Genomic DNA, 21,501 nt, shown 5'->3' on the forward strand with positions numbered 1-21,501 from the left:
AATAGCATGAACTGAATATAAAAACCCAAGTGACTCGGCAGAGAAGACACAAAAGGATTTACAGCCAATAGAAATGCAATGTTCTACTTCAGAATGCAGGGAACCATTCCTCTAAGAGGAAATAACAGACCCTCAGAGGTCATCAAAGGGATTGAAAGGGTCCATTAAATGATATAATAGCTTTCACATTTCATTGTAGCCGGGCATAGATTTCACCATTCTTATTTGAAATGTAAGTTCAGAAATATTGCTCTGAGTGTCTGGCAATAACCCTCCTGTCAACAATAATGGACAAACTTAACAAAGTAGCATCCTCTGTAAATTAAATGCTGCCAGGATCACTCTACAAGCAATGCCAAGCGAGTGTATACCAATAGAGAAGGTTCTAAATTGCCCCTAATGAGCAATGGAATCCTAGCAAAACCTCACAAATATGCCTTTCACTTGCACTTCCAGCGCATGAGTCCTCTGGTTACTGATGTTTCTAGCATTTCATGCAAGCAAGCACATTTTAAATCTCTCTTTTGGAGTCTCAAATGTTCTGTGGGATGCCTGAACTTGGATTATGTTCAGAGCAGCATCCTGTCCAAGATGCACAAAATTGAATACATAGTGTATAGTTCAGTAACCTCAGGTCACTGCTCCATAACCTCTTAGGACCAAATGCAGGCCTGGTGTAAGCAAGTGCAACTCCTTAAAGGCCTGTGTAGTTGCACCCTCTTCCCCTAGGTGCTTCAGTAGAATTACCCTTATTTACATGAACTGAGAATAATAATAATTCCTAGCTTTTATATAACACTTTTCATCAGTGGATCTCAAAGTGCTTTACAAAGGAATTCAGTATTATTGCCCCCATTTTACAGATGGGAAAACTGAGGCACAGGATGGTAAGTAACTAGGCCAAGGTCACCCAGCTCATGGTAGAGCCAGGCATAGAACCCAGGCATGTCCTCTTGAGTCCCAGTCCAGTGTTCTGACCACTAGGCCACACTCTGAATGTGGCCCTTAGTCTGCCTGAAACTTGACACATCTTAAGTTATCATCAAGGAAACAGCTGTGAACCCTCCGGTAACATACCAGTATATTAACATGTGCAATTTCCAGTTCAACTAGCTCCCAAACTTGACAGAATCTACAAAGTATGTGAAAACTGGGCCTCTCCTTGTACAGTCATCACCACTTAACACTTACCAGCAGTTCCCTCCCAGCTGTGTGCTGTTTTAAGTACACAGCAAAACGATAGTACCTGCAGGGCAACTATTCACAGATATTGACTTTTAATGGCTACCATTGTGCAACATTCTTAACATTGGGTTGCTTGTTTGACCAAATGAAATTGCACACTCTGAGGGCTAAATTTTCAGAGGCAAAAAAAGAAAAAAAAATCTGCCTGTGTTACACACAGTGAGGCAAATTCCATATATCCCCTGCTGGGGCAATCCCAATGTGAAGGAGCCCCCAGCAGACAGAGCTGGCTGAGCCAGCTCCTACATCACCATCCTCACAGGCTTTGCTTCAGGGGGCATGGCAGGGCTGTAGAGGGACTCAGAGAGGACAGGAAGGAAGGAACCTTGATAATTGGCACAAATTAGAGTAGCCCCCAGGTCTGTCCAGATGAGCCCCTTCATGCCTGAAGAGCCCCATTGATTTCAGAGGAGCTCCATGAAGGAGCAGGGATCCAGCCATGTGGTGCTTTTGGTAGCAGCAGGCCTTAGTGAACAGGTTTTGTGAGATTGTTCTATGCACAGAGAGCATTGTGGATAAAGGCATGGAGATAGGCATGAGAGAAGAAAACAAAGGGTGGATACTGTCATTGGCGCAGTGAGGGGGTACAGGGCAGCCTACCAAATGTGAACTGGGCTGGTGGTTTCAGCTGAGTGCCTGGACCTCGGAGATGTATGTCACCATGACGCTACTATCAGAACTGGCACTAATTGCCACCTGTTGGCAGTCTCAACAGAGAGGCCAAAGACTGAATGGACATGGCAACCGTTCTGCTTTCTCAGCCATGGCAGTGGTCCCTACAAGGCTGAGGCACTTTGAGGGTGTTGAGAAGCTTTCTTTACTACTCTCCATGCTGTATTCCTAGGCCATGGAAAGAGAGGGCGTCAATCTGCAAAGCTCTTAATCTGGCATCTTCACATGCGCTACATTTCCTGAAAGAAAAAATAAATAGTGGCAGGAGGGTATCAATTCCTCATGTCACCCACTTCCTCAGAATTGTGTATTTATAGACTGTTTGGTACAGTAACTACAGAAGTCTAAAACATAGGAGAATTGGGACTACTAAGGCGTAAATTACTACCAGCATGAATGAGAGAGGGGGAATCTGCCCCTAAATATATGTAGCCAGCTGTGTGCTTACTGCAGTTATACAATACTTGTGTTTAAAGACTGTCACATCAGCATTCTGACATGCACAGATGGGAAATACATTATCCATGGTTCTCAGTTGCATAATAGCATTCTGTAGCGTGCTGTCTTCAGGGCAGCTTTTGGACTACATGCTACAGATCTCTGCTGTGAGCGGCTGAACACTATCAGGCCGGTGAAAATCACTGATAGTCATGTTCTCACAGGACTATACATTTACATGATGCAGATAAATTCATGGCCCTGCAAATGTACAGCCACAAAAATTCACCCAGCTGAGGGCTGAACATTCAGAATGAATTAGCACAGGTGGAGACAGGGTTAAGAACATAAGAACATAAGAAAGGCCGTACCGGGTCAGACCAAAGGTCCATCTAGCCCACTATCTGTCTACCGACAGTGGCCAATGCCAGGTGCCCCTGAGGGAGTGAACCTAACAGGCAATGATCAAGTGATCTCTCTCCTGCCATCCATCTCCATCCTCTGACGAACAGAGGCTAGGGACACCATTCTTACCCATTCTGGCTAATAGCCATTTATGGACTTAGCCACCATGAATTTATCCAGTCCCCTTTTAAACATTGTTATAGTCCTAGCCTTCACAACCTCCTCAGGTAAGGAGTTCCACAAGTTGACTGTGCGCTGCGTGAAGAAGAACTTCCTTTTATTTGTTTTAAACCTGCTGCCAAATTTCATTTGGTGACCCCTAGTTCTTGTATTATGGGAATAAGTAAATAACTTTTCCTTATCCACTTTCTCAACATCACTCATGATTTTATATATCTCTATCATGTCCCCCCTTAGTCTCCTCTTTTCCAAACTGAAGAGTCCTAGCCTCTTTAATCTTTCCTCATATGGGACCCTCTCTAAACCCCTAATCATTTTAGTTGCTCTTTTCTGAACCTTTTCTAGTGCTAGAATATCTTTTTTGAGGTGAGGAGACCACATCTGTACACAGTATTCGAGATGTGGGCGTACCATGGATTTATATAAGGGCAATAATATATTCTCAGTCTTATTCTCTATCCCCTTTTTAATTATTCCTAACATCCTGTTTGCTTTTTTGACCGCCTCTGCACACTGCGTGGACATCTTCAGAGAACTATCCACGATAACTCCAAGATCTTTTTCCTGACTCGTTGTAGCTAAATTAGCCCCCATCATATTGTATGTATAGTTGGGGTTATTTTTTCCAATGTGCATTACTTTACATTTATCCACATTAAATTTCATTTGCCATTTTGTTGCCCAATCACTTAGTTTTGTGAGATCTTTTTGAAGTTCTTCACAATCTGCTTTGGTCTTAAATATCTTGAGTAGTTTAGTGTCATCTGCAAACTTTGCCACCTCACTGTTTACCCCTTTCTCCAGATCATTTATGAATAAATTGAATAGGATTGGTCCTAGGACTGACCCTTGGGGAACACCACTAGTTACCCCTCTCCATTCTGAGAATTTACCATTAATTCCTACCCTTTGTTCCCTGTCCTTTAACCAGTTCTCAATCCATGAAAGGACCTTTCCTTTATCCCATGACAGCTTAATTTACGTAAGAGCCTTTGGTGAGGACCTTGTCAAAGGCTTTCTGGAAATCTAAGTACACTATGTCCACGGATCCCCTTGTCCACATGTTTGTTGACCCCTTCAAAGAACTCTAATAGATTAGTAAGACACGATTTCCCTTTACAGAAACCATGTTGACTATTGCTCAAGAGTTTATGTTTTTCTATGTGTCTGACAATTTTATTCTTTACTATTGTTTCAACTAATTTGCCCGGTACCGACGTTAGACTTACCGGTCTGTAATTGCCAGGATCACCCCTAGAGCCCTTTTTAAATATTGGCGTTACATTAGCTAACTTCCAGTCATTGGGTACCGAAGCCGATTTAAAGGACAGGTTACAAACCTTGGTTAATAGTTCCGCAACTTCACATTTGAGTTCTTTCAGAACTCTTGGGTGAATGCCATCTGGTCCTGGTGACTTGTTAATGTTGAGTTTATCAATTAATTCCAAAACCTCCTCTAGTGACACTTCAATCTGTGACAGTTCCTCAGATTTGTCACCTACAAAAGCCAGCTCAGGTTTGGGAATCTCCCTAACATCCTCAGCCGTGAAGACTGAAGCAAAGAATCCATTTAGTTTCTCCGCAATGACTTTATCATCTTTAAGCGCTCCTTTTGTATTTTCATCGTCAAGGGGCCCCACTGGTTGTTTAGCAGGCTTCCTGCTTCTGATGTACTTAAAAAACATTTTGTTATTACCTTTGGAGTTTTTGGCTAGCCGTTCTTCAAACTCCTCTTTGGCTTTTCTTATTACACTCTTGCACTTAAGTTGGCAGTGTTTGTGCTCCTTTCTATTTGCCTCACTGGGATTTGACTTCCACTTTTAAAGTCTTTTTATCTCTCTCTGCTTCTTTTACATGGTTGTTAAGCCACGGTGGCTCTTTTTTAGTTCTTTTACTGTTTTTCTTAATTTGGGGTATACATTGAAGTTGGGCCTCTATTATGGTGTCTTTAAAAAGGGCCCACGCAACTTGCAGGGATTTCACTTTAGTCACTGTACCTTTTAACTTTTGTCTAACTAACCCCCTCATTTTTGTATAGTTCCCCCTTTTGAAATTAAAGGCCACAGTGTTGGGCAGTTGAGATGTTCTTCCCACCACAGGGATGTTGAATGCTATTGTATTATGGTCACTATTTCCAAGCGGTCCTGCTATAGTTACCTCTTGGACCAGCTCCTGCGCTCCACTCAGGATTAAATCTAGAGTCGCCTCTCCCCTTGTGGGTTCCCGTACCAGCTGCTCCATGAAGCAGTCATTTAAAGTATCGAGAAATTTTATCTCTGCATTTCGTCCTGAAGTGAAATGTTCCCAGTCAATATGGGGATAATTGAAATCCCCCATTATTATTGGGTTCTTAATTTTGATAGCCTCTCTAATTTCCCTTAGCATTTCATCATCACTATTACTGTCCTGGTCAGGTGGTCGATAATAGATCCCTACTGTTATATTTTTACTAGAGCATGAAATTTCTATCCATAGAGACTCTATGGAACCTGTGGATTCGCTTAAGATTTTTACTTCATTTGAATCTACACTTTCTTTAACATATAGTGCCACTCCTCCCCCTGTTTGGCCTGTTCTGTCCTTCCGATATATTTTGTACCCCGGAATGGACCTGAACCAATGTCCATTTAAGACAATGGAAAAATTCCCATTGACTTCAGTGGGCTTGAGATCAGGCTCTGAGGGCCAGATTGTGCCCACCCCAACTCATGGTGAGTAGTCCTTTACTTAATTAGTAGTCCCATTGGAATGAATTAAACTACTAGTGGAGGAAGGGACTGCTCAACATGAGTAAGGGTGGCAGAATATGGCCCTTAGGGTCTGATCCCACACCCACTGTAGTCACTGAGTACGTCTACACTGCAAAAAAAAAGCTCCACGGCAGCAAGTCTCAGAGCCTGGGTCAGTCAACTTGCACTACGGGGCTAAAAATAGAATCATAGAATATCAGGGTTGGAAGGGACCTCAGGAAGTCATCTAGTCCAACCCCCTGCTCAAAGCAGGACCAATCCCCAACTAAATCATTCCAGCCAGGGCTTTGTCAATCTGGGCCTTAAAAACCTCTAAGGAAGGAGATTCCACCACCTCCCTGGGTACCCATTCCAGTGCTTCACCAACCTCCTAGTGAAAAAGTTGTTCTTAATATCAAACCTAAACCTCCCCCATTGCAGCTTGAGACCATTACTCCTTGTTCTGTCATCTGCCACCGCTGAGAACAGAGAATAGCAGCATAGACGTTTCCACAGGGCTAAAAGTAGCAGCATAGACGTTCCCGCTGATGCCAGAGCCTGAGATACGAGACCCTCCCCCCCACACCAGGATTCAGAGCCCAAGCTCCAGCCTGAGCCTGAATGTCTGTATTGCTATTTTTAGCCCATAGCACAAGTCCTACAGGTCTTTTTGCTGTATAGATGTACCCAGTGGAATTCTTACCATTTTCGTGAATGGGCATTGGATCAGGCCCTTAGTGGCCTGAGATGAGAGAGACTATTCTGTGTCTTGTTTCCTGTTCTCTGTCTGAGTTCCCGCTGCTAGTCAGGGATGTACTAACTCATTCAGTGTGCAGCACTGGACATACATTAATTGAGAATATTAAGATGGAAGCAGTAAATTGTCTAAGAAAATTGATAGGATTTCGAATTAGATTTATTTTGCCTAACAGCTTTCTTTTCTTTTCACTTGTCCTTATTCTTTGTAAAAGACCAACTTACTCTGTTTTAGAAATGAAAGCGCGCACACTGGTGAATTTTACAGGAATCAAAGATGCAAGAAACCTGCTGTAGTATATGTAACATTTTGAAGGTACATAGCTCTTTTCATCAAAGGGTCTCAAAGTACTTCATAGAATCATAGAAGATTAGGATTGGAAGAGACCTCAGCAGGTCGTCTGGTCCAATCCCCTGCTCAAAGCAGGACCAACACCAACTAAATCATCCCAGTCAGGGCTTTGTCAAGCCGGGCCTTAAAAACTTCTAAGGATGGAGATTCCACCACCTCCCTAGGTGAACTTTATGAACATTAATTAACTGGGATTTATCCCAAATCTGATGCACTCAGATAAACGGATAAATCTGATATACTCTGATACACTTTCTCTCTGGTTTTGAGCAAGTCCATTAACCTTTCTGTCTGGTGATATTTGTTTACTGTCTCTCAGGGATGTTATCAGGATGGATGAATTAAGTACTTAAAGTGTGTAAAGTGCTTTGAAGACAAAACTCCCGTATAGGTGCTTAAGGCATTATCACCTCATTTTATTATATTTATGTAAGCCTTACAACACCCATTGGGAGACTGGGAAGGTGTTTTGATCCCTGTTTCACAGGGTGGTAAGCTGAGTCACAAAGAGGTGAAGTTACTTGTCAGAAATCAAACAGTGATTCAGGAGTAAAGCAAGAAATGGAACCTGAGTCCTGATTTCCAGTCCCCTGCTCTACCTACTGGAAACACTCCTTCCTCTCCTGTGTCACATTGCCCTCCTTCTTGCTAATGCTTACAACATCATCTTGTGTTTTCAGTGTTCCTTAGATTTTCAGAAACAATCTCCATTGAGATTAGTTTTCTGATTTATCTTGCCTGTGCTCTGCTTTCCGCCTTTATTTCCAATAAGACCTGCTTGACCCTCCTTCCTCATCCCCAAACAGTTTTTATCACCATCTCCTCTCCCTTTTGCTGTGTTTTTTACATTATTCCTGAGGGAAAGCCCTGCACTTTAATCCACTCCATTTGAAGGGTACGGTTGTGCCCGAAGCAATCTGTGAATACAAATGGGCAGTGGCCACAGCAGCATGTCTTCTGTAAGGGCATTCTGCATGGTCAGAGAAACCTCTGAAGGATTCCTATCGCTTTCATAGCTGTCAGCTTCCGTTCCCCTCTTGCTGCACACTAGATGGAAAAAATCAGGCTGCCTCCTTTCAGTGTTACTGAGTCAGGGGCATGGGAAGATGAAGTGGCTCTCAGATGTGGTAGGAAGCAGAGAGGGTAGGAGAACGGCTACTAAATTGGGACAGCAGGTAATCCTTTGGCTGAGAGGAACCCTAATATGCAGTGGGCAGGGTAGAGGGAGGGCATGAGGAACCCATACATTCTAGCTTGGCACCAGTATGTTGTATCATGACTTAGCCCTGTTAGCTCTTTTTTCATCGTTTGCTTCAAATTGCTGTGAAATACCTGCACTTCCCAGGTGTTGGAGGGACTTGGCCTGCCTCCCAAACAACTAAATTGCACTCAAGGATCTTTTAATAATATAGGTCTTAAATTTCATGTAGATGGAACATAAGCATGATTCTCTCCCCACTGATTTTAGTCTTAGCAATTACATAAACTGCTTTTAATTTCCTCATGTTCTCTTATATGTTCATCAAGGAACTGGACAGACCCAAGGTCCAGCACAGTCATTAAAACCTGGCATCCCAAACCTGTCTGTCTACCCTCGCCCCACATCCTGAGGGAAAACAAAGGAGCTGCAACATTGATAGCATTCTAACCTTGCTTCTATGCTGCCTGCCATCCAGGACTATGGCTCTGGGTTTGTTCACAAGTGTGTATGTCCATGTCTCACCACCCTGTGCTGCATCCTGGTGAATAGGCGGAGCACTGAAATATAATCCTGCTCTCTCAAATACTCCAATTCAGAGCGAAGGATTTCAGTATACCTCAGCACCCTTCCTGCCCACAGGGCTAAAGCAAAGGGAGGTGTGACATGCATGCGTGTGTTCGGACACTGAAACACAGCCACTCAGTTCTAATTTTAGACCTACCAGCATTGACCTCATTTATTTTAAACAAATATTATCTCTAAAGTTTTATACATGAGGACACCCCCTTTAGCATCACCATGCAGCCAGCTGGCTAGGAAGCAAACAAATGAGCATAGTGCTTCAGGTTTCAGAATGGTAGCCATGTTAGTCTGTATCAGCAAAAACAATGAGGAGTCCTTGTGGCACCTTAGAGCTTAACAAATTTATTTGGGCACAAGCTTTCATGTGCTAGCGCCCACTTCATCAGATGCATGGAGTGGAAAATACAGGAGCAGGTATAAATACATGAAAGGATGAGGGTTGCCTTACCAAGTGTGAGGTCGGTCTAACGAGATAACTCTATTAACAGCAGGATACCAAGGAAGGAAAAATAACTTTTGAAGGGATAATGAGAATGGCCCATTACAGACAGTTGGCAAGAAGGTGTGTGAGTAACAGTAGGAAGAAATTAGTATTGGGGAAATTAGGTTTAGGTTTTGTAATGACCCAACCACTCCCAGTCTTTATTCAGGGCTAATCTGATGGTATTCAGTTTGCAAATTAATTCCAGTTCTGCTGTTTCACGTTGGAGTCTGTTTTTGAAGTTTTTTTTGTTGAAGAATTACCACTTTCAGGTCTGTTACTGAGTGACCAGAGAGATTGAAGTGTTCTCTTACTGGTTTTTGAATGTTATGATTCCTGATGTCAGATTTGTGTCCATTTATTCTTTTGCATAGAGACTGTCTGGTTTGGGCAGAGGGGCATTGCTGGCACATGATGGCATATATCACATTGGTAGACGTGCCGGTGAACGAGCCCCTGATGGTGTGGCTGATGTGGTTAGGTCCTATGATGGTGTCCCTTGAATAGATATGTGGACAGAGTTGGCTGCAGGGTTTGGTTCCTGGGTTGGTGTTTTTGTTGTGTGTGCAAAAAAAAAAAGTTATTTTTCCTCCCTCAGTATCCTGCTGTTAATAGATTTACCTCATTAGACTGACCTCACACTTGGTAAGGCAACCCCCATCCTTTCATATATTTATGCCTGCTCCTGTATTTTCCACTCCATGCATCTGTTGAAGTGGGTTCTGGCCCACGAAAGCTTATGCCCAAATAAATTTGTTAGTCTCTAAGGTGCCACAAGGACTCCTCATTGATAGTGCTTCAGTTTAACTTGTTCAGCATGCCTATGTTTAAAAAGTGAACTTATTTGCCTCAGAAAATGCATTCCAACTAGGCAGGAAAGCAGAGATCTAGGTAACTAGTTCCTAAGATTTGTCCCGTTTTTGATTTACAGGAGAAAATACTTCCCTAACCCCTCAGTCCATTTGTTTTCCTGCCTTTTGATGGTTTGTTTCCTGAAGAAACACTCTACCTAGTCTGTTTTTCTGCTCTGTTAAAACTGTGGCCGTTTCACATGATATGGAACGATTAAAAGGCAAACCCACAGATTTCCCCTAGATGTTAGCAAACAATTCGGCTGTTAATTTAACCTGTTTATGGATTCTTGCATGTAAATTAGATGCAATTAAACACAATTAAGCTACGTGTGCTGTTCTGGGAGGTAAGAGAAGCGAGATGGAGGTTGCTAGGAATCTGTGACATAGATGACTTCTTGTACAGGCTTGTTTTCTGTTGCTCTTGCAAGTGCATTTACCAGAAATAGAGAGTGCAGTGAAGTAGTTGCCAGTACCACATACACAGAGGGTGTCATTATTATATTCCTTATTGTTAGATCTTTTTGTGGAAGCGTTTCGTAATCTCTGATTAAAAAATCTTGCCTAAATAATAATAGAAAAGAGAAGAAAGCATATAATAGAGACGGGCCCAAGCCTTTTCTTGGTTATTATTTGTATTATGATAGAGTGTGCGGTTCCACCTAAAGTGGAAACCCCATTGTGGTAGGCAGTGTGCAATTCTAGAGTAAGAGACAGTACCCTGCCCCAACAAGCTTACAGTTAGACTAGGCAAGACAGGGAAAGGATGGCAAACTGAGGCACTTTGAGATTCACTGACTTGCCCAAAGTCACAGGAATTTTTTAGCAGTCAGTAATTGAATCCAGCTCTCCTGAGTCCCAGTCTAGTGTGTCAGCCACCAGGATGTCCTTCCTCTCTTCAGAGGGAGTTCTGCACATCAGTTTGAACCTGGATGCAGATCATTGCACAGATCTGATTATGTAGTTCCCTAAAGCTCGGAGGTGCTAGATTTGGAGTTTTGGTCCCAGCCCATTATAGAGATAATGGTAAGCTACAAAGCTGAGAATCAGATCCAAACCTCTTCAAAGTTGGGTGCTCAGTTCTGTGGTTTTGGTGCTGGCTCATCTCAAATTATAATGTCAAAGAAACATACTCTACAGACATTTACTAACGATGCCTCGACGTGCTGTCCATCATAGTGATTTATTTGGATGTGCAGTGCTGAACTAATTAAATTACCCAGGTTGGACTAAAAAAAGAGTTTCTCTTGTAGCACTCAGTAAAATTATTGCCTCTGTCTAAAGAGACTAGCAAAGGGTAACAGTATCTGTTTACATTGCTAATAAAGAAAATCCTGTTAAACTGTGTCTGATGCCATTTACGGGTTCAGTAAGAGTCCCTGAAGAACACATTGCCAAGAGAAACGGTTTTAGACTCTTTAATCTAATTTTATGTGGGGGGAGTGTATCCTGTTTAATTAGCGAGTAAGTGGGAACTGTGCTGTGACACAAAGAGATTCCCCTGTATAAACGCAAGGAGGTTGTGTGGAATGATGTTTAGCGCTCTTACACGATGCTGTATTGCAGAAAAGGTCAGTGACAGGGGGACACATATTGTTACAGATTAGATTTGCCATATGACTTCAGCATTGTACACTGGAATGCAAGATCATTTGTCATGTTCAAATTAAGATGTGTACCTTTCTTTGGCCCTGCATGCTGTTTTCCTTCACACCCCTATTTTTAAGGAACTGTGCAAGTAGATACTTTTAATCCATCATGTCAATCATGTGTTGGTTGGTTACCATCTGCTCCTATTCTCTGAAGTCAAGTTTCTGCTGGTCTAGTTGAGCTTGATCTGAATAATCTAACTATTTTCATCCCTGTGGCCATGGCAATCCATGTCAACTGTCTCAGTTTACACCCTCGTGTGTTAAGCCTTTTATATTTTATCCCCATAGTGCTTCAGCTCAGCTGTTCCCATTTTGTTCTCTGGATGTTTGTTAAAGAGTAATACAAGCAAAGTACTTGAAAAAGACATTCCAACCAGCATGTTAGTTTCTCTAGTGCAGAGTTGTATGATCTCCTTGTATTGAGTGTGAAGTAACCCATTTGTACTTATACAGGGGTTTTGCTATCAACTTCTCAAACTAACTGCATGATCTAATAAGAACATTCTGGTTAACGTACATTCTAAGACTTGGGGTCCTTTCTGATAAATGGTTCCTTATGATTATGTGTTTAGGGGTTCACGCCCACCAAAACCAGACACTCACCTGGAACCACACATACAGAGGTACACATTAGCAGATCCTAAAGTGATAATGGACAAGAATCATTTTGGGGGGTGGGGGAAGTAGTTACACTGAAAGTGTCCATTGCATATGAATAGTCCATTATCCTGTCCCCCAAAACATCCTCTTAAATGTATAATATCTCATATGTATATAGCTGTATTCATTTCAGAGACTCCCAAAGCACATTACATACTAATGTGCAAATAATACCTGGATCACTTCGCTCACCACAGCTATGCATTGTGGTGATGACCTGAGGTCAGAGACTCAAAGTGCATTCCTCACTCCCACCAAAGGAAAAGCCCACGAGGGTAGAGACACTGTCAGCTTACTTTCTGTGTGAAGATCTATAAATATGGATTCAAAGAAAGATCCTTGATCTCTGGACTGTTCGGATTCTAACAAGGCAAAATGACTGCATGAGAAGACAGAGATCCCCAGAGTTATTCTGGGTAGCCCTGAGAGACTTTTAGGAAACTGGCAGATTACTACATCTCTGTCACCATTTGGAATTATAGGCTGTGACTCTGCTGGGGGGGGGGTGGGGATGGATCTACGACTTCAGCTACATGAATAGCATATAGAGAAGAAAGTATCTTAGATCCATTAGATCCATTTATCCATTTACTTATGGCGGCGGGCGCGCGCGCGGCGTCGCTCCTCCTCTCGACTCTCGCGCTACCGCTCGCTGGTGTGGGAGGGAGAGTTTGAGCGTGTGGTTCGGATCGATGAGACTTGGGGGGGCTCTTCTTGAACACAGAGAAGAAAGTAATCTAAATTAACTTTTAAAGTGGATTAGTTAAGCCACATTAAACCCCCGTGTGGATTCTCTTATTCAGAATGGAAGTGGCCTTAATTTGATTCAGTTTAATTCACTGCCAAAGTGACTTAGGGCCACATTTCAAAGGTATTTAAGTAGCTAAAGATGTAGGTAGTCAGTGAGACATAAGCTCTTAAGGGCTAGATTTTGAAAGGTGTCTGTGCGCCGACAGAGGCAGATAGCTACCTAGTGGGATTTCCAGAAGTGCCTGAGCAGGTTCAGCACATAACTCCTATTGAAACTCAATGGGAGTTAGGCACCTAATTCACATAAGTGCTTTTGTACATTCCATTTGGTGCCTATCTGCTTCTCTTGGCACCTAAATACTTTTGTAAATCTGGCTCTGCCAACATCACTTTTGAAAATGGAACTTGGGCTCCTAAATCACTTACACGCTTTTGAAAATGTTACCCTTGTCATGAGCTTTTTAGTGCTATTGTTTAAGATGCCATTGGACAGAAAACTACAATGGCCAATATTAAACTAGGGAAAAACCATGATGGTGTGCTTGGCTTTTGAGATCTACAAGGCAGTCTGCAAGCTGGAGAAAATAGCCAGCTTGTGTGTTGGTGTCAACAGTACTAGAAATTTCCCATTTTACAGTTAGCAGAAGGGGATAGAGCTGGACTGTTTGTTCAAGATTCCTTGTTCTGCTTCACTAGGGAGTCATGGTGCAATAATACGAATATAAATTACTATTTTATTTATTAGTTTCCCCTCACGTAACAAAGGCCACCATGCAGCAACTTCAAAAGCACAATGAAACAAAACAAGCAGAATCCCAAAATGTTAAACCAGTTGAAATTAAATAAACCCTCTGAACCTGATGTTGCTGTTATTGCTATTTGTTATCATTTTTCACTTGTATTGAGGAGCTCTAGTCACAGACCTGGACCCTGTTGTGCCAGGTGCTGTATAAACACAGAACAAAGAGACAGCCCCGACCCAAAGAGATTATTATTTATTGCTATTATTGTAGCACCTTGGCACTCTAGTCGTGGGCCAGGACCCTGTTGTGCTAGGTGCTGTACAGACACAGCAAAGCACATAAGCACATGCTTAACTTCAAGCACCTGCTTACATCCCATTGACTTCAATGGGAATGTCTCCTGAATAAGGGTTACTTGTCCATCTAGCTGTGTTTTATTTTATACAGTGCAAGTAACATATTGCAAAGATCTCTCCTAACCAAAGTTTGTATTGTACAGAAAGTCAATTGCCATCCTGAGGTCACACCCAGAATGGATAACAAATAGATCATTTTAGTCCTGTCTGCAAAACAGAATAGAAATGGTCAGGCTGGGATAAATGGGAAGGGTGCTGCAGATGTGGACAGGGAGTACATTAACAGAGCTGTCTGGGAAAGCTTGCAGTGCTCCGGCGTATGTTGTGCTCGATCACACCTTTTCCAGACATTGCTTTCAGAGTCCATCATAGGCACTGACAGTCACCTGATATTAAATCATGCCTCTTGTTAATTTTTCCACCCCTAAAAGGTTTTCCTCAAGCAAATCAGCACATGTGAAATCACACTGTGTAGTGGAAGGTCCCCAGCTGTGCAACTCTCTCATTCTGGCAATCTAGTAATCTCTGTAATGTGTCCACATGGTACTTGGATAGGTGTACAAAATAAATACATTACCTGGGACTAGAGTGTTGAAAGCAAACCCTGTCATCTGAGAGCTAGACTGACCAAGTAAAAACAGTCTGACCTTCTCAACCGCTTGCTGCTTGTGTCAGAAACACAATTGCATCTTGAACACATAGTCTAGTAACTTGTACATATTCTTTTGTTTGCTGAATATAATTAGCTTTTATGAAATAATAAATGATTGACCAACATAATGACTTAGCAGTCAATTAATTCAGAAACCATTTGTGCAGTTTTTCTAAAGAGATGCAATAATTTTAGAGTATTGTTAGTCTATTTCAACCACTTCCTAGCAAACAGCACATTAGTGGTTTTCTAGCATTGCTAATAGTATGAGACTTATCTTGGGTAGCTTTAGCTGTCTGAGGTACCCAACCTCACCTTGAAAATTCTTCAGAATTGGAGAAGTCGCCTATGGACTGAGTTTCAATCATCTTGGGTGGTACTGCAATGTATTTGTACACCAGGGACATCTTTAAATTCGTTAACCCTGAACAATAGCATATCTGCAATTAGTATTACAGTATTCAGGCTGCAAGCCTAGCTTGCCTTCCTCCAGCGCGCGCACACACACACACACACACACACCATTACCTTGATCAGTCAAGTGTACAGAACCTTATGTTACAGATAGAAGCTGCCGTCATCATCATCACTATTATTATTGCACCATGACACTGTAACAAAGCAGAACTAGGAGACCAAAGCACTGAGTCATGCACTAATCTTCTACATTTTAGATCAGATATTTCTGTTACAGTTGATACCAAAGTACAATCTGCTTCATGTGGCCATTTCCTTTGTTTTGCAGGTTGCTTTGTCGATCTCACAAACAAAACCAAATAGCAAAGTAATATTTTTTCCCATAGCTGCATGTTTGTAACCTTCTGACAAATCAGCAAAGAATCCTGTGGCACCTTATAGACTAACAGACGTTTTGCAGCATGAGCTTTCGTGGGTGAATACCCACTTCTTCGGATGCAAGACTTGCATCCGAAGAAGTGGGTATTCACCCACGAAAGCTCATGCTGCAAAACGTCTGTTAGTCTATAAGGCGCCACAGGATTCTTTGCTGCTTCTACAGAACCAGACTAACATGGCTACCCCTCTGATACTTCTGACAAATGAAATCTCAGCCAGCACGGGCTGCTGAAAGAGGCTATTCCTAGCTCCTTTGTAAGGAATTCATGTACTCAAATACTCTGAGAACTTCTGAAAAATGAACAGCAAGGAAGGGCTCCAGGGAGCCCTAGTTCAAAAACTGAAAAATAATTTGGGACTTGTACTGACAAGTCCCCACCAAATTCTTCACATCGTAAATAATAATAATCTCCATGGCTACCAGATATTCGATGGGAAATGCATCTTCCTCCATTAAGACAATAACCCTCACTAAATAAAGTCTTGCCCTTTACAGAAGAAAATAGGGAACTGAGAGGGAAGGTAGCTGGACAACTAAGCTCTCGTCTCTTTTCAAGGGTCTCGGAGGGAAGCCATTAAGAATAAAATCCACATATTTTCTGATTCATAACTCAGCCCAACAGGCATAATGTTGACACATTCGGGTTAAACCCTTAGTCCCCCACCAACTGAAATTACATAGAGCCCGCTCATTTTTCCAGGCCAAGAATGAATTCTTTTCTGTAATAGTAAACTGAAATGCTCATAAACTTTATAAAATCAGAGGCATGTAATGAAACATGGATGCTCAAACTCTTCTAAAAGCTCTTGCTGATATAGATAAAATGCTATGTAATATACAATGCATTCATTTTGGCTAATTAGTTAATTATGTAGACCACCATCCATACAAGGTATCACAGAATATTCCCCAGACAAATCATCTGTCCATGCAGATTTGTGGAAGATATGTAGGATATAATATAACACACACCTAAGATCTGTAGAGATGGTGGGAAAAAGAGAGGGAAACGAATATGAAGGCAAAACTTCAGGAAGAATGATCGAGCTTGGGGAAAATGTCAGAGTTAGCACATAGGATAAGTTAGATTTGTCCCAGGCTCTGCCACTGGCCTAGTGGCTCACCTTGGGCAAGTCACTTTGCCTCTCGGTGACTCTGTTTCCCCATCTGTAACATAGGGGTGATGGTACTGACCTCCTTTGTAAAGTGCTTTTAGAGCTGCGGATTGAAAACTTTCTATTTAAGAGCCAATTATTATTGCTGTTTATTATTAGAGTGAGGACTTGGTGTCATCTTCAGCCAGAGAAGAAAGATGGGGCTTTCTCATGGGATTTGAAGAACATCACATGAGATTAATTAGGTGCAGAGAGGGAGTGGAGCTAATGCAGATGATAGTGGAAGCATAGGGAAAGATTTACCTCCCAGCCGCAATAAAGAGAAAGAGAGTGGGGACAGTTTGGCATTTCTCCTCAGAGGAAGAATTCTGTGATCTTAGGGGGAGTGACTCCACCTCTCTGTGCCTTAGTCTGTTTAGAATGTAAGTTCTCCATCCTTTGTCTGTTTAGAATGTAAGTTCTTCAGGGCATGGACTGTCTCCCACTCTGTTTGTACAGTGCCTAGCACAATGCAACCTCATTTTGGTTGGGGCCAGTAGGTCCTGCCATAATACAAATAATTATAGTAACAGTAAAACATATTCAGAAGTAAACCAGGCTGAGATTGACTTATTTATCCGCCATAATGGAGGGACACTAAAGAAAACTAATAGCTTGCGGACACCCTCAAACTAGAGCTAAGCAAATAACAGATTTTTCAGTTTTCTGGCAATTCTAACAAATCAAAACATTAAAATTGTTTCCGGTCAACCTGAAAACAGTTTTTTTCAAAACGTTCCGTGAATCAAAAAGTAAAAAACATCTTTTGGGTGAAACAGAACATTTCATTTCATTTAATTTTCAAGCTTTTGTTACAATTTTAATTTAAAAAAAATAAAAGGAAAGGAAATTTGGAAACAAAATATCATTTGGAATAGAAAAATCAATGTTTTGTTTCAAAAACGTCAAAACAAATATGTTTTAATATTTTTCAGAGGTTAGGGGGTTATTTTTATGTTTTTTTTCAATCAAAACAATTTGGTGAATTTAACACAAAATTGCAAAATATTTTGGTGTCACAGAAGCTGCATTTTTTGCAGAAAAATGTTTTTGTAGAAAAATTTCGCCCACCTCTACATTAGATCTGACATTTAGATCTGTGTCTAGAGTCACTGAGAGGCATCCTTGGTAATTATCACAATTAAGCGGGTTTGGCATTTATCGGAGAAATGATTGAGTAGATTCTACCTTAGTTTTAATGATAGACAAGTGTCATCCAACAAATATCCCAAACCCGATGTGTGTCAGTGGCAATATTATGAAGGTTTCATGGGAGTACTTACCAGACAAATGGATAATTGCATTGTAACAAAACTTAACATCTGCCCTTCTCTTCATGTATTTCTGAGAAACCATAATTCATTTTTATGTGCCTGTTTATGGAACGTCCACTCCCACTTTTACCAGTTTCACCCTACTCTCTCCTCTGCAGGCCTTGTGATGAGCAACACCCTGAAGTGAAGGCAGATGGATACGTGAACAATCTCGCGGAAGCAGTGGACATTATTGTGAAACAGTTGCACAAGTGATCGTGCTGTAGAAGATACCGATTTAAAGGCACAAAGAAGTTGGACTTGACATCTGAAGCCTAGCATACAGCTCACACACCGGGCTACCTCTTCCCCTGTTTAATTCATTTCCCTCTCTTCACCTAATTTCTACACATATGCAAATAACCATAGGAAACCAGTAATGCTAATAGTTTGTCGTTAACTGCCTGATTTTCAAAGCTTCTCATTTCTAGGTACTAAAATGAAATGCCTTAATGATTAAAAACGTTAAACCTAACAGGTGCTTATGACTTCCGTGAATCGTCTGATTTTCTAGCACCCGCACATTCCCTTGACTGCCATGTAGCCATGCAGTAGGAAGAACAGATCAAATTAACTGACACAAGTGGCTCTTGCACCACTTGGGCCGGACTCTGTCCCTGCCTAGGGAGCAGTAGGTTGCCCCCGCATGGGGGAATCCCCAGGCAGCATAGGTCAGGCTATGTTTGTAGATGAGTCCAGAACTTTGTGTGTAAGATGCGTGAGCACACCAGTCCCAAGGTGAAGTTTTGGGGGAACCCCCTCGTCTTGTAATGACATCCTTGATTTCCACCTGGCTGGATGTAACCATCTGCTTAGAGCAGCGTCTTGTTTGAGATTTCTCAGCGTAGTGAGTGGTGGCTTTGAAGCTGCTCAGGGCAGCGGTCGGGGCCTGGTATCAGTGAGATTTTCAGAAATGCTCAGCATTGGCCCAACTCCACCACAACTGAAGTCCAACTACAAGGTCTAGGGGCCACTTAAGTCCTGCTTCACATGGGTGTCCCACATTTGAACTGTCACCATCTAGTCACACTGTTTTAGTCTTCAACTGCTAAAAATAGCCTCCGATGCTTAAATGTTGTTTTATGGCTGCTGGATGCCAGGCTTAATGATCTGGTGTTCGGTTCCCAGATTTAAAAAGCCAAGTAATGACTTTGCCCTGCATTGCTATTGCTTGGAAATCTTACTTGTAACAGGAAGACAGTGAAATCGTCTGTGAATTAAATAGCACGCTGCTGCCTACATTGACTGCTTTATATTTTGCCCTTGTGGTTTTCAGCCATTACTAATCACTGAAGCAAATTAAATCTTGTGAATGTGCTAGGACTAATCCTGCAAGGTGCTGAGCACCCTCAACTCCTGTGGAGGCCAGTGGGAGATGAGAACACCCAGAACCTTGTGGGATTAGACCCTGATACATAGCACCTAGCCACATGGGGCCAAATTCACCCCCGTGCAGCACCACGGACTTCACAGAAGCTACCCCAGGGGTGAATTCAGCCCAAAAAATTAGTGCCTGGGTAAAATGAACTCTCACGACAAAAACCCTTGTGGTTACAGAAGAGAAAAATGCTTTATAAAGTAACAACAGAAAAAGGTGTGTACTATAGAAATAGTGTACTTTAGTGTGTACTATAGAAATAGATCAAACTGTGTCTGTGGATAGAGTGAGGAAGGGGGAAGGTGACATCACCCCCATTGCATGGTCTATATAAGGGACAACCACAATTACAATCTCTGTGCTCCACTGGCACCATCAGGGACACAGTCCAGCTAAGGGGGATGAGGCAGGACTAGAGTCATGGCACAGCCCCCTACATCTGTCTCCAGAGTGGAACCAGTGCACCAGGAAAGCATGCAGCACCTGCTGCAGACTGTAAAAGCAGGAGCTCTCCTCCTGTGTGCCGGGGAACTCAGGGCAGGATTCCTCCCCGGCTCAGCCTCTGGGGCCAGGTGGCTCTCCTTCATCTTGGCTGGTGCATCTTGCACAGCCTAGCCCAGGGTTAGTGCGACATCTCTCTGGGTTCTCACTGCCCAAGATTGCGATGATGTCATCGTGGAAAGGCTGATAAGGGAATTTTCCCATGTCTGGCAGTTTATTCAGGCTTCATGTTCAGATTTCCCCTTTTTATGCGTTTGTCAAACCTTTAATTGCATTTCTCTACATATTGACAGTTGTCTGGCACTGCAGTGGTTTAGATTCTGGAGATAAATACAGTTATTACAAATTGAGGAATAACATGATTGACATGGGGTCTTTTGGTGGCTGTCTTCATTAGAGAACTGACTTACTGAATTAATAAACCCAAGTACTGTGATTCTGACTCTTTCGTTGTTTTCAGCCAACCAAGTCGTCCTTTATGCATCTATGGCAATTTCTTAAGGATTCTCTAAGAATAGGATTACAGGAAGAGATACTATGTGGTGCATTCCCAACTATTTGTGCCTGCAAACTTAAGTTCATTAAGGGCCCCTGCACACCATGTTACATAGGTGATTCACTGCTGATGCCAGAGGTAATCTGAATTCACTGGATGGCAGGATGATATTGTTATAGAGGTACTGTGGAAAAAATGCTTTAAAATGCAACAGAACAAGAATATCTTTGGCAAAGATGAGGATGGGAAACAGACTTCAGCAAAAGTCCTGAAGCATCGAAGTTCCTGTACACAAATAGCTCGAGGAAAATAAGAACATGAACAGCTGGTTTTCTACCTGTCAAACTGGGTGGAAACAGCTGCCAAAAAGGACAAACTAAAAGAGAGAAAATATAAGATCCTTGTCCTATCATTCCAGTGACTACAAGTGAGAACATTACTGTATTCGGTCATATCACACTGATTCTTTCCAATCATTTATGGGGAGATTTTTCAAAGGCCCAAAGCATGTGCTATGAGAGGGAATGTGGCTTAGTGGATAGAGCACTGGACTGGGACTCAGGAGAGCATGTTACAAAGGCAAGACACATTAAGTGAACTTTACAGATTTGGAGGCAGAGGCACAGAGAGGTTAAGTGATTTTCCCAAGGTCACACAGTCAGGAGCAAAACTGGGACTAGAACCCAGGGCTCTTAGTCGAGTTCAGCTGTGCTAACCACTAGGCCACACTGTCTCCCTTAAGCCCACATACATGGATTCTAACAGTGGGTTTTCTTTTTTCAGAGTTTTACCTTTAAAGTCTCCTCAAGATCATTTCACAGCGGAAAATTTGGGGGTTGAGAGTGGTCATCAAGATTTTGAGGCTTGTTTCTTTTACTGAAGGACTTGCAACCTGGTGTTAACGTGACTGGGCCCTGAGAACGGAGTAGAATTTTTTCTATCAATCCTTATCAGACAGACAACTTGGGGTAAAATGAGTAAAAGCAAGTGAAGGCAATGAAAGAAATTATGAGTTAAAGAAAAAGCTAAGAGAGGGTTAAAAATGTACACAGAGACTAGTGCTGGCATTTTCAATAGTAAAGCATGGTTTCAAAGCAT

General features: G+C 42.1%; 1 protein-coding gene across 2 annotated transcripts in view; it reads left to right on the forward strand.

Annotated features, from left to right (window-relative positions):
- Positions 1–20,329, forward strand: part of LOC120408967 (phospholysine phosphohistidine inorganic pyrophosphate phosphatase) — a 170,138-nt gene extending 149,809 nt beyond the window's left edge. For both annotated transcript variants that reach the window (XM_039546183.1, XM_039546184.1), the window contains one exon: positions 18,148–20,329. In XM_039546183.1, the coding sequence (XP_039402117.1) occupies positions 18,148–18,244 (97 nt within the window). In that variant the 3' untranslated portion in view covers positions 18,245–20,329. The remainder of the gene's footprint in view (positions 1–18,147) is intronic.
- Positions 20,330–21,501: the final 1,172 nt, after the last annotated feature.

Source organism: Mauremys reevesii, linkage group 7 (assembly GCF_016161935.1).
Source record: "Mauremys reevesii isolate NIE-2019 linkage group 7, ASM1616193v1, whole genome shotgun sequence".
Taxonomy (NCBI): domain Eukaryota; kingdom Metazoa; phylum Chordata; order Testudines; family Geoemydidae; genus Mauremys; species Mauremys reevesii.